The 14,396-nt window shown below is 42.9% G+C and overlaps 1 protein-coding gene across 1 annotated transcript; it reads right to left on the bottom strand.

Annotated features, from left to right (window-relative positions):
- Window positions 1-1,276: 1,276 nt before the first annotated feature.
- LOC123096774 (uncharacterized) lies at window positions 1,277-7,281 on the bottom strand. Its single transcript, XM_044518560.1, has 10 exons — window positions 7,174-7,281; window positions 5,278-5,475; window positions 4,943-5,039; window positions 4,764-4,835; window positions 4,114-4,278; window positions 3,856-3,929; window positions 3,642-3,766; window positions 2,505-2,629; window positions 2,310-2,396; window positions 1,277-1,672 (listed from the first exon to the last, which is right to left on the bottom strand). The coding sequence occupies exons 1-9, from the start codon at window positions 7,279-7,281 to the stop codon at window positions 2,383-2,385; spliced, it is 978 nt and encodes a 325-aa protein (XP_044374495.1). The 3' UTR covers window positions 1,277-1,672; window positions 2,310-2,382.
- Window positions 7,282-14,396: the final 7,115 nt, after the last annotated feature.

The following is a 14,396-nucleotide window of genomic DNA, read 5'->3' as shown; positions in this document are numbered from 1 at the left end:
CTTAGCACTCCGATTGCTCCTCTTACCGATACTGAATCTTGTGAAATCAATGCTGCTTTGTTGAATCTTGTCATGAAAGATCAATTCGCCGGCCTGCCTAGTGAAGATGCCGCTACCCATCTAAATAGCTTCGTTGATTTGTGTGATATGCAAAAGAAAAAAGATGTGGATAATGATATTGTTAAACTGAAGTTATTTCCCTTTTCGCTTAGAGATCGTGCTAAAGCTTGGTTTTCATCTTTGCCTAAAAATAGTATTGATTCTTGGAATAAGTGCAAAGATGCTTTTATCTCTAAGTATTTTCCTCCCGCTAAAATCATCTCTCTTAGAAACGATATTATGAATTTTAAGCAACTTGATTATGAACATGTTGCACAAGCTTGGGAGAGGATGAAATTAATGATACGTAATTGTCCTACACATGGTTTGAATTTATGGATGATCATACAAAAAATTTATGCCAGGTTGAATTTTGCTTCTAGAAATCTTTTAGATTCGGCCGCGGGAGGCACTTTTATGGAAATCACTTTAGGAGAAGCTACTAAACTCCTAGATAATATTATGGTTAATTATTCTCAATGACACACCGAAAGATCTACTAGTAAAAAAATACATGCGATAGAAGAAATTAATGTTTTGAGTGGAAAGATGAATGAACTTATGAAATTATTTGCTAATAAAAATGTTTATTCTGATCCTAATGATATGCCTTTGTCTACTTTGATTGACAATAATAATGAATCTATGGATGTGAATTTTGTTGGTAGGAATAATTTTGGTAACAACGCATATAGAGGAAACTTTAATCTTAGGCCTTATCCTAGTAATTCCTCTAATAATTATGATAACTAGATCGTATTCAGGGTGCCAGTCCAAACGCGAGGTTTAGCATATGCATTCACAGTGTATGCATCATACAAAGAATAATGACCAAGATAACCGTATTTACAATCCATTCAAAAGGAAATTCCAAGGATGGTCTATATGCAGTTGTACTCAGGCATCAACCCTAGTATCTTGAACTTTAACAATAGGCTTATCAAAATCAAAATGGCCTAAGTAAGCACTGGCCCTTATCCAATACTCCCTCTGTAAAGAAATATAAGAGCGTTTAGAGCACTACTTTAGTGATCTAAATGCTCTTATATTTATAACATAGAAAGCATCACAAGAGAGATAAGGTGGTACATAGAGGAATGCATAGCTTTGTCAGCCGAGCAACTAAGTTTAAACAAAGTTATTTTTGCACTCATTCTTATGTCAACCATGATAAAAATAAAAAAACTAATGAAGAATCATTCAGAAATAAGGTTCATTTGTATGCACACAATAAGAAGCCACCTAACAATGTACGGACATAGAAAGCACGTTGCACGATAGGTTTACTAGCAAATATCATAGGCATAGGAGATACGATAGCACATGGTAGCTTACAGACGATCCACAACTTTGCATGTCTTAGGCATAAAATAGACCAGTAGGAATGACGACATGACACTTTCATACTGATTGGTCCTCCAGGACCCAACGTAGAGGTGTTGAAAAAGACGGTCACATGGATCTTGTCGTCCTCATGAACAACATGTTCATACTGAGCCGGTGATAGGCCAAGGTGTGCTAGGAGCATGTCAAGAACTGCCCTGTGTGGAATCCTAAACACTTGCTGGGTATCCTGCAGTGCCCGAGAACATAAAACATAAGGCCACAAGGAGCTGCTTAAAGTAATTGTATCACAGTACGGGAGAGATATTAGAGAAATCAGGCGCGGATAAAAGCAATCATAGTGATAAAAAAGATATGTTAAGTCTATCGGTTAATCAGATTGTCATTGAGCATGTGACAAGCGTTTTTAAGAACAATGGGACTATTAATTAGTTGAAAATACAACTTGTTTTAGTAAGAGCAGTCGATAAGGTAAGATCAATATGATGACCTACTGTTCAAAGAACAGAGATCTAATTGGCACGTAGAATGCTTGCGCTTTCTAAATGAAATATAGCTACATAGAAGGCCTAGACAACATCTAATCAATCGAGGAAACACCTACAAACCTATCAACTACACGAAGAGCACGTCAAAGAAATAGAGTTTAAATCATCACACTGCCTGGATCTAGATATCACTATTTCTTTACTACTATCTGCGAGCATCTATAATCCCTAGATCAGACGTGTGTTTCTTTGCAGAGTTAGCAATGTTTACATATGTGAGTATTTCTTTTGATTATAAAAATTCCTGAGTCACACACCAATCATATTTTTGAACCATCCCGTAAAATCAGAGAGGGGACAGGATGGGTTTCAGCTGACCTGTGCAAGCCCCCGCACACAGCTGTTAGTGGAGCCAGCGGAACCCGGCGAGCCATGGACATCGAGCTCTTTGTCAGCCATCATCATCTGAACAGAACACGTGGATCCAAGAAATTCCTCAGATGCGAGCACACATATAGAGTTCAAGAAGGAAAACAAACCATGTGTATAACCGTCCATTAGTGAGGAACTGACCTGGTCGGTGGAGCTGAGCTGCAAAGGGAGAATCGAGACAAAGGGCTTGTCCAAAGGCGATGCCACACCGGTGCAACAAGAAAAGAAAACGTCGACGAGAGAGTGTAAATCCTTCTAGGTTTGACCTATGTATCAGACGGAAAAATGACCGAAATGGCCTCGACCAGCGGCCCTCTCAAAGCAAGGCCCAAGAAAAAGCGCTATTGATCAGCATGGAAGAAGATGGAAGCAAGGCAAAAAAATGTTTGACCATGCCACATTTTCAAACATATGTTTAGTCAATGCACATGGAAGAAAATGGAAGCAAGGCAAAAAAAAAGCCTTTCAACATAACCCAACATCACACACATCATAAGGTTATGAATAGATTCTTCTACAAGTTAATCTCATGATGAGGATTGAGGAACGTCTATGAAATTCTGACCCAACAAAGTAGTTTTGGTGATGAATTCTTATAAAATAACTAAACTGCATATGGTAGATTCAGTGTAGAAGACTAAGACATTTTCATTTGAGGCACCTATTGTAAAGATACGGAAATAGTATATTTGACCATTAATCAAGTAACGAAATACTACTCTATCAATATGTAGGACATATTATGCAAACAGATAAATTAAACTTACTGAATTAGTACAAATAAACATATAGGCAATAAAAAGAAGAAGCTTTGAAGAACATGCATAAGATCAGCGACACCAACATAAATGAGGTATTCCCAGTACCAACCCAATGATTGTGCATGAAGCGTGAATATGAACAATGGTTGATGGATACCAAACAGTAAGAACCAAAGGATGCATGCAATTGAACGAGGTAGCTTCTACTCCCTCCGTTCCTAAATATTTGTCTTTTTACAGATTTCAAATGGACTACCACATACGGATGTATATAGACATATTTTAGAGCGTAGATTCATTCATTTTGCTCGTATGTAGTCATTTGTTGAAAACCTCTAGAAAGACAAATATTTAGGAACTGAGGGAGTAATTGCTAATGCATGGTTACACTGTAGTCAACAGAGGCTTGAAATGAAATAAACAAATGACTATGCTGCCAATGGCATCCGTCGTCGAGGATCACATAGTAAGCACTTAAGCATAGCAGGCACAGAGCAACATAGAAGAAAGGGGATACCTGCAGGCTGTGTATGCTAGAGCACATAACGGAAGTTGGAGTTGATAAAGAAGTAGACATGACAGGGGCATGAAGGAGATCGTTTCCACTCTTACACTTGGATTGTGAGACTGTAAAATAGGCCTCTGCATACAACAAATTGGAATGATGCAAAATAATTACACAGAAACAGAACCATGGTGCAAGAAGACAAAGCGAGATGAAACTATTTTACCTTCCCATAGGTGTTGGCTAAGACTTGACCCAAAAAATGCAGGGAAGAGTTAGCTCGCTGCTGCAATTCCATAGCTGAAAACAACAGGCTAATCACCTCAGGAACAAACAGAGCCGCACAATCCAAGTTTTTTGCTTCCCAGTAATGATGCATGCAGTAGGCAATATAGTCAGGTCCCTCGAGTATGATATTGTGTTACTAAATACAGAAATGAACTCTGCCAGGTATAAGCCATAAAAACATTTGCATCCTCTTAACCTTCAGGAAAATATGTAGATGATGTGGATGACAGAATAGTAACCTGGCTCTTCAGAATTTTAGAAATCTGTTTGACATATTCGCGACCAGCTTGCATGTAGAGATTTCTAAAGGATGATGTTGCGCGAAGCTTTGGTCTTTGCGGTACAACACGTATCTTTCTTACTGTTAGCAAACAATAAGAATATGAAACAAACCATTACTTTTTGTGAAAGCACACGCAAACTAACCTGCACAATTACATTCTACGATTCGTTGATTGATAACTTTTCATTTCCAAAAAGAGTTTTCTCAATGGTATAATTTCTAGTGAAAGGAAAACTGAAGTTGAAATCTATATAGATGATGTTTTGTGGTTCTGATTCATATGCAACAAATGATCGCCATGCAGTTTGGACACTGTCAACTAAAAAAGTGGTCGATTGTTAAGAACGGGAAACAGATGAAACATCTAGAGATTGGTAGCAAGTAAATGAAAAACGCACTTAGTTGTGAAGCTGGGTATCTGAGCTAATAAATTGTTCACGATGTACGGCATCTGAACACCATCCGCCTGAACATTTGATCTGAATTGTGTTTTTTCTGTTAGGCGGGAAAAAAGCAATCATGTGCTTGAACTACTCCAAAATGTAAAATATTATCTACTGCACCTCGTAGGAAGCTCATGAACATCTTGAGCCAGTATATCCGCCACTGATGAGATCTCTGTCTTCTCAAAGCCTCTGTTCATGTCAGCTATTTGCACATCAAGTAATGGTCTAATTATCTTTTCCAGCAAACGGAAATACAAAAAAAAATGTTTGCAATAAGAAGTGGTCATTGCTCTCACCAATTGCATCGAAAATGCCATCCACCTCCCCATCTCGTGCAATTGGGGGAGCACTCGGTGTCCCAAAATCCTGGAATTTCTGCACATCAAGATACCGCTGCCGGATAAAAATAACAATTAGAATTGCTTCCTACTTTTGCCAGCACAATTGCGCACCTATGCAAACTTCTAATTATGAAGCTGAACAAGCATGGATAGAACTGTTAACCAACAGAATTCAGTAATCACTAATTGTACAGTGGAAAATATGAAGCAAGCTAGAGTAGCATCCTTACATGAGAGCTGCAGTCCACCTGATCCTGACCACGTCAGCTTTCCCCGGCCGCGGCTCGCACCTCGACCCGAAGGTTCTCCTTGGACTGTCCCCGGGCAAGCCCGCTGCCCCTCCGGCTGAACAGCGACGTGACCTTGTCCTCGACACCATTACCGTAGAGGTGTAACATGTCCCTCACCCTTCGGAACAGGCTGGATTCGCTGGAGCACACGCCGCCCTCCTCGGTCGTGTGGTCAGAGAAGCGGCCGTAGCCGTAGTCCTAGGTCAGCCCAAGCTTTGTATGTTGTTGATGAGGAGCAAGCGACCTTCAGTTGCTTTGGGAGGCTGCCGGCGCGAGTAATAGGAAGAGAAGTAAATCAAATCAAATCGAAGACGAGAAAGAGCAAGTACGTAAATCAAATCGAAGAAGAGCAAGAAGATGAAATCGAAGATGAGAAAGAGGAAGAGCGTCGGCACTCCCTGGGGTCGGACCTTGACGAACAGCAGAGTAGCTCCATGGCGTTGGCATCAGTCTCCTGTTCCCAGCGTGGATCTGACCGCCGCCATAGCCGGCCGTTCTCCCTCTCCTCTCGTGATGACGACAGGGGAGGAGAGATCCATACCACCCTCCTCCTCCTCCTCGAGTTGGAAAAGGCCGACGCCCTCCTGTCGTCACCTCCGCGCACATGGCGACCTGCAGAGCATCAGCCCACCGTCACCGTTCCTGATGGCTCCGCCGCCCGTCGTGGCCGCGTGGGGCTAGCACAAGGAACGGCCGGTACTATCACGCATGGAGGAGGAGGGAGGCGCAGAGGAGCAGCGGCGGCTCGGGCCGGAGTGATGGAGAGGAGCGAGAGCGGCGGCTGCACGAGAGATGCGTGGGAGAGACGACAAAACGGAACCCTAGCTTGTCACCGGATTGGGGATGAAACCACGAATCAGAGGAAGCCATATGGCCTCGGGTATGTTGAAAGACGAAAATGCCCTCGGTGGGGCACCGAATTCACACGCGGTGGCACGAGATCTTTTCCCGCGGGGTAACTATTCATTGCTCCAGGGGAACGAGTCCCATCCGACGGCCCAGCTCCGCCCACCGCTCGATCCAACGCCCGAAAACGCATCAAGCAAACGCATCGGACGACCAGAATCGCCTGAGCTCTGAGAGAGCCCATGTTCTCTCATATGCAACAAATGATCGCCATGCAGTTTGGACACTGTCAAGTAAAAAAGTGGTCGATTGTTAAGAACAGGAAACAGATGAAACATCTAGAGATTGGTAGCAAGTAAATGAAAAACGCACTTAGTTGTGAAGCTGGGTATCTGAGCTAATAAATTGTTCACGATGTACGGCATCTGAACACCATCCGCCTGAACATTTGATCTGAATTGCATTTTTTCTGTTACGCGGAAAAAAGCAATCATGTGCTTGAACTACTCCAAAATGTAAATTATTATCTACTGCACCTCGTAGGAAGCTCATGAACATCTTGAGCCAGTATATCCGCCACTGATGAGATCTCTGTCTTCTCAAAGCCTCTATTCATGTCAGCTATTTGCACATCAAGTAATGGTCTAATTATCTTTTCCAGCAAACGGAAATACAAAAAAAAATGTTTGCAATAAGAAGTGGTCATTGCTCTCACCAATTGCATCGAAAATGCCATCCACCTCCCCATCTCGTGCAATTGGGGGAGCACTCGGTGTCCCAAAATCCTGGAATTTCTGCACATCAAGATACCGCTGCCGGATAAAAATAATAATTAGAATTGCTTCCTACTTTTGCCAGCAAAATTGCGCACCTATGCAAACTTCTAATTATGAAGCTGAACAAGCATGGATGGAAGTGTTAACCAACAGAATTCAGTAATCACTAATTGTACAATGGAAAATATGAAGCAAGCTAGAGTAGCATCCTTACATGAGAGCTGCAGTCCACCTGATCCTGACCACGTCAGCTTTCCCCGGCCGCGGCTCGCACCTCGACCCGAAGGTTCTCCTTGGACTGTCCCCGGGCAAGCCCGCTGCCCCTCCGGCTGAACAACGACGTGATCTTGTCCTCGACGCCATTACCGTACAGGTGTAACATGTCCCTCACCCTTCGGAACAGGCTGGATTCGCTGGAGCACACGCCGCCCTCCTCGGTCGTGTGGTCAGAGAAGCGGCCATAGCCGTAGTCCTCGGTCAGCCCAAGCTTTGTATGTTGTTGATGAGGAGCAAGCGACCTTCAGTTGCTTTGGGAGGCTGCCTGCGCGAGTAATAGGAAGAGAAGTAAATCAAATCAAATCGAAGACGAGAAATAGCAAGTACGTAAATCAAATCGAAGAAGAGCAAGAAGATGAAATCGAAGATGAGAAAGAGGAAGAGCGTCGGCACTCCCTGGGTCGGACCTTGACGAACAACAGAGTAGCTCCATGGCGTTGGCATCAGTCTCCTGTTCCCAGCATGGATCTGACCGCCGCCATAGCCGGCCGTTCTCCCTCTCCTCTCGTGATGACGACAGGGGAGGAGGGATCCATACCACCCTCCTCCTCCTCCTCGAGTTGGAAAAGGCCGACGCCCTCCTGCCGTCACCTCCGCGCACATGGCGACCTGCAGAGCATCAGCCCACCGTCGCCGTTCCTGATGGCTCCGCCGCCCGTCGTGGCCGCGTGGGGCTAGCACAAGGAACGGCCGGTACTACCACGCGTGGAGGAGGAGGGAGGCGCAGAGGAGCAGCGGTGGCTCGGGCCGGAGTGATGGAGAGGAGCGAGAGCGGCGGCTGCACGAGAGATGCGGGGGAGAGAGGACAAAACGGAACCCTAGCTTGTCACCGGATTGGGGATGAAGCCACGAATCAGAGGAAGCCATATGGCCTCGGGTATGTTGAAAGACGAAAATGCCCTCGGTGGGGCACCGAATTCACACGCGGTGGCACGAGATCTTTTCCCGCGGGGTAACTATTCATTGCTCCAGGGGAACGAGTCCCATCCGACGGCCCAGCTCCGCCCACCGCTCGATCCAACGCCCGAAAACGCATCAAGCAAACGCATCGGACGACCAGAATCGCCTGAGCTCTGAGAGAGCCCATGTTCTCTCATATGCAACAAATGATCGCCATGCAGTTTGGACACTGTCAAGTAAAAAAGTGGTCGATTGTTAAGAACAGGAAACAGATGAAACATCTAGAGATTGGTAGCAAGTAAATGAAAAACGCACTTAGTTGTGAAGCTGGGTATCTGAGCTAATAAATTGTTCACGATGTACGGCATCTGAACACCATCCGCCTGAACATTTGATCTGAATTGCATTTTTTCTGTTAGGCGGAAAAAAGCAATCATGTGCTTGAACTACTCCAAAATGTAAATTATTATCTACTACACCTCGTAGGAAGCTCATGAACATCTTGAGCTAGTATATCCACCACTGATGAGATCTCTGTCTTCTCAAAGCCTCTGTTCATGTCAGCTATTTGCACATCAAGTAATGGTCTAATTATCTTTTCCAGCAAACGGAAATACAAAAAAAATGTTTGCAATAAGAAGTGGTCATTGCTCTCACCAATTGCATCGAAAATGCCATCCACCTCCCCATCTCGTGCAATTGGGGGAGCACTCGGTGTCCCAAAATCCTGGAATTTCTACACATCAAGATACCGCTGCCGGATAAAAATAATAATTAGAATTGCTTCCTACTTTTGCCAGCACAATTGCGCACCTATGCAAACTTCTAATTATGAAGCTGAACAAGCATGGATGGAACTGTTAACCAACAGAATTCAGTAATCACTAATTGTACAGTGGAAAATATGAAGCAAGCTAGAGTAGCATCCTTACATGAGAGCTGCAGTCCACCTAATCCTGACCACATCAGCTTTCCCCGGTTGCGGCTCGCACCTCGACCCGAAGGTTCTCCTTGGACTGTCCCCGGGCAAGCCCGCTGCCCCTCCGGCTGAACAGCGACGTGATCTTGTCCTCGACGCCATTACCATACAGGTGTAACATGTCCCTCACCCTTCGGAACAGGCTGTATTCGCTGGAGCACACGCCGCCCTCCTCGGTCGTGTGGTCAGAGAAGCGGCCGTAGCCGTAGTCCTCGGTCAGCCCAAGCTTTGTATGTTGTTGATGAGGAGCAAGCGACCTTCAGTTGCTTTGGGAGGCTGCCTGCACGAGTAATAGGAAGAGAAGTAAATCAAATCAAATCGAAGACGAGAAATAGCAAGTACGTAAATCAAATAGAAGAAAAGCAAGAAGATGAAATGAAGATGAGAAAGAGGAAGAGCGTCGGCACTCCCTGGGGTCGGACCTTGACGAACAGCAGAGTAGCTCCATGGCGTTGGCATCAGTCTCCCGTTCCCAGCGTGGATCTGACCGCCGCCATAGCCGGCCGTTCTCCCTCTCCTCTCGTGATGACGACAGGGGAGGAGGGATCCATACCACCCTCCTCCTCCTCGACTAGGAAAAGGCCGACGCCCTCCTGCCGTCACCTCCGCACACATGGCGACCTGCAGAGCATCAGCCCACTGTCGCCGTTCCTGATGGCTCCGCCGCCCATCGTGGCCGCGTGGGGCTAGCACAAGGAATGGCCGGTACTATCACCCATGGAGGAGGAGGGAGGCGCAGAGGAGCAGTGGCGGCTCGGGCCGGAGTGATGGAGAGGAGCGAGAGCGGCGGGTACACGAGAGATGCTGGGGAGAGAGGACAAAACGGAACCCTAGCTTGTCACCGGATTGGGGATGAAGCCACGAATCAGAGGAAGCCATATGGCCTCGGGTATGTTGAAAGACGAAAATGCCCTCGGTGGGGCACCGAATTCACACGCGGTGGCACGAGATCTTTTACCGCGGGGTAACTATTCATTGCTACAGGGGAACGAGTCCCATCCGACGGCCCGGCTCCGCCCACCGCTCGATCCAACGCCCGAAAACGCATCAAGCAAACGCATCGGACGGCCAGAATCGCCTGAGCTCTGAGAGAGCCCATGTTCTCCCAAGTAACATATATCTGGATTCCTACAACAATTCTTATGGAAATTTTAATAAGACGCCTTCTGAATTTAAGACTAGTGTTAAGGAATTTATGAATTCGTAAAAGAATTTCAATTCTTTGCTTGAAGAAAAATTGCTTAAAGTTGATGAATTGGCTAGGAACGTTGATAGAATTTCTCTTGATGTTGATTCTTTAAAACTTAGATCTATTCCTCCTAAGCATGGTATCAATGAGTCTCTCAAAGCCATGAGAATTTCCATTGATGAGTGCAAAGAAATAACCGCTAGGATGCGTGCTAAGAAAGATTGCTTTGTGAAAGCGTGTTCTTCAAATTTCTATGAAAATAAAGATGAAGATCTAAAAGTTATTGATGTGTCCCCTATTAAATCTTTGTTTTGCAATATGAATCTTGATAACGATGGGACTGAATATGATCCACCTTTACCTAGAGGCGTTCCAGAAATTCGGAGTTTTTAGACCTTGATGCTAAAATTGATAAAAGTGGGATTGAAGAGATCAAAACATTAGATATTAATGAACCCACTATTTTGGATTTCAAGGAATTTAATTATGATAATTGCTATTTGATAGATTGTATTTCCTTGTTGCAATCCGTGCTAAATTCTCCTCATGCGTATAGCCAAAATAAAGCTTTTACTAAACATATCGTTGATGCTTTGATGCAATCTTATGAAGAAAACTTGAGTTGGAAGTTTCTATCCCTAGAAAACTTTATGATGAGTGGGAACCTACTATTAAAATTAAAATTAAAGATCATGAATGTTATGCTTTGTATGATTTGGGTGCTAGTGTTTACACGATTCCAAAGACTTTGTGCGATTTGCTAGGTTTCCGTGATTTTGATGATTGCTCTTTAAACTTGCACCTTGCAGATTCCACCATTAAGAAACCTATGGGAAGAATTAATGATGTTCTTATTGTTGCAAATAGGAATAATGTGCCCGTAGATTTTATTGTTCTTGATATAGATTGCAATCCTTCATGTCCTATTATTCTTGGTAGACCTTTCCTTAGAACGACTGGTGCAATTATTGATATGAAGGAAGGAAATATTAGATTCCAATTTCCGTTCAGGAAAGGCATGGAACACTTTCCTAGAAAGAAAATAAAATTACAATATGAATCTATTATGAGAGCCACTTATGGATTGCCTACCAAAGATGGCAATACCTAGATCTATCCTTGCTTTTATGCCTAGCTAGGGGCGTTAAACGATAGCGCTTGTTGGGAGGCAACCCAATTTTTTTTTATTTTTTTTGCTTCTGTTTAGGAATAAATTTTTGATCTAGGCTCTGGTTAGATGTTATTTTATGTTTTAATTAGTGTTTGTGCCAAGTTAAACCTATAGGATCTTCTTGGATGATAGTTATTTGATCTTCCTGAAAATTGCAGAAACTTTCTGTTCACGAAAATAATTGTTAAAAATCACCAGAACGTGATAAAATATTGATTCCAATTGCTGCTGATCAATAAACAAATTATCTAGGTATTCCTATTTTGTCTGAATTGTTGGAGTTCCAGAAGTTTGCGTTAGTTACAGATTACTACAGACTGTTCTGTTTTTGACAGATTCTGTTTTTCGTGTGTTGGTTGCTTATTTTGATGAATCTATTGCTAGTAAAATAGTTTATAAACCATAGAGAAGTTGGAATACAGAATGTTTAACACCAATATAAATAAATAATGAGTTCATTACAGTACCTTGAAGTGGTGTTTTCTTTTCTTTCGCTAACGGAGCTCACGAGATTTTCTGTTAAGTTTTGTGTTGTGAAGTTTTCAAGTTTTGGGTGAAAGATTTGATGGATTATGGAACAAGGGGTGGAAAGAGCCTGAGCTTGGGGATGCCCATGGCACCCCAAGATAATCTAAGGACACCAAAAAGCCAAAGCTTGTGGATGCCCCGGAAGGCATCCCCTCTTTCGTCTACTTACATCGGTAACTTTACTTGGAGCTATATTTTTATTCACCACATGATATGTGTTTTGCTTGGAGCATCTTGTATTATTTGAGTCTTTGCTTTTTATTTTGCCACAATCATACTTGCTGTACACACCATTTGAGAGAGACACACTTGATTCAGAAATTGTTAGAATACTCTACGTGCTTCACTTATATCTTTTGAGTTATATGGTTTTTGCTCTAGTGCTTCACTTATATCTTTTAGAGCACGGTGGTGGATTTGTTTTATAGAAACTATTGTTCTCTCATGCTTCACTTATATTATTTTGATAGTCCTACAAAACAGCATGGTAGTTTGCTTTAACAACGATAGGCATTCAAGATTAGTAAAAAAAATCTTATGAGTGTGTTAAAGTTTGTGATTCTCGTAGCATGCACGTGTGGTGAACCGTTATGTGATGAAGTCGGCGCATAATTTATTTATTGATTGTCTTCCTTATGAGTGGCGGTCGGGGACGAGCGATGGTCTTTTCCTACCAATCTATCCCCCTAGGAGCATGCGCGTAATACTTTGCTTTGATAACTTGTAGATTTTTGCAATAAGTATATGAGTTCTTTATGACTAATGTTGAGTCCATGGATTATACGCACTTTCTTCCTTCCACCATTGCTAGCCTCTCTAATACCACGCACTTTTCGCCGGTATCATACACCCACCATATATCTTCCTCAAAACAGCCACCATACCTACCTATCATGGCATTTCCATAGCCATTTCGAGATATATTGCCATGCAACTTACCATCGTTCAGTTTATTATGACACGCTCCATCATTGTCATATTGCTTCGCATGATCATGTAGTTGACATTGTATTTGTGGCAAAGCCACCATTCATAATTATTTCATACATGTCACTCTTGATTCATTGCATATTCCGGTGCACCGCCGGAGGCATTCACATAGAGTCATATTTTGTAGTAATTGTTGAGTTATAAGTAAATAAAAGTGTGATGATCATCATTTTTTAGAGCATTGTCCCAAGTGAGGAAAGGATGATGGAGACTATGATTCCCCCACAAGTCGGGATGAGACTCCGGGTGAAATTAAAAAAAAAGAGGCCATAAAAAAAGTCCCAAAAAATGAGAGAAAAAGAGAGAAGGGACAATGTTACTATCCTTTTACCACACTTGTGCTTCAAAGTAGCACCATGATTTTCATAATAGAGGGTCTCTTATGATATCACTTTCATATACTAGTGGCAAAATTTTCATTATAGAACTTGGCTTGTATATTCCAATGATGGGCTTCCTCAAAATGCCCTAGGTCTTCGTGAGCAAGTGAGTTGGATGCACACCCACTTAGTTTCTTTTTGAGCTTTCATATACTTATAGCTCTAAGTGCATCCGTTGCATGGCAATCCCTACTCACTCACATTGATATCTATTGATGGGCATCTCCATAGCCCGTTGATATGCCTAGTTGATGTGAGACTATCTTCTCCTTTTTTGTCTTCTCCACAACCACCATTCTATTCTACATATAGTGCTATGTCCATGGCTCACGCTCATGTATTGCGTGAAGATTGAAAAAGTTTGAGAACACTAAAAGTATGAAACAATTGCTTGGCTTATCATCGGGGTTGTGCATGATTTAAATATTTTGTGTGGTGAAGATAGAGCATAGCCAGACTATATGATTTTGTAGGGATAATTTCTTTGGCCATGTTATTTTGGGAAGACATAATTGCTTAGTAAGTATGCTTGAAGTATTATTATTTTTATGTCAATACTAAACTTTTGTCTTGAATCTTTCGGATCTGAATATTCATACCACAATTAAGAGAATTACATTGAAATTATGCCAAGTAGCATTCCACATCAAAAATTCTGTTTTTATCATTTACCTACACGAGGACGAGCAGGAATTAAGCTTGGGGATGCTTGATACGTCTCCAACGTATCTATAATTCTTGATTGTTCCATGCTATATTATATTCTTTTTTGGACATTATCGGGCTTTATTATACACTTTTATATTATTTTTGGGACTAACCTATTAACCAGAGGCCCAGCCCAGAATTGCTGGTTTTTGCCTGTTTCAGAGTTTCGCAGAAAAAGAATATCAAACGGAGTCCAAACGGAATGAAACCTTCGGGAACGTGATTTTCGGAACGAACGTGATCCAGAGGACTTGGACCCTACGTCAAGACATCAACCAGGAGGGCACGAGGTAGGGGGCGCGCCTACCCCCCCCCCAGGCGCGCCCTCCACCCTCGTGGGCCCCACGTTGCTCCACCGACGTACTTCTTCCTCCTA

The sequence above is a fragment of the Triticum aestivum genome, chromosome 4D (genome assembly GCF_018294505.1).
Source record: "Triticum aestivum cultivar Chinese Spring chromosome 4D, IWGSC CS RefSeq v2.1, whole genome shotgun sequence".
Classification (NCBI taxonomy): Eukaryota; Viridiplantae; Streptophyta; class Magnoliopsida; order Poales; family Poaceae; genus Triticum; species Triticum aestivum.
Note: the sequence above shows the minus strand (reverse complement) of the source record. Positions and strands in the feature narration are given on the sequence as shown.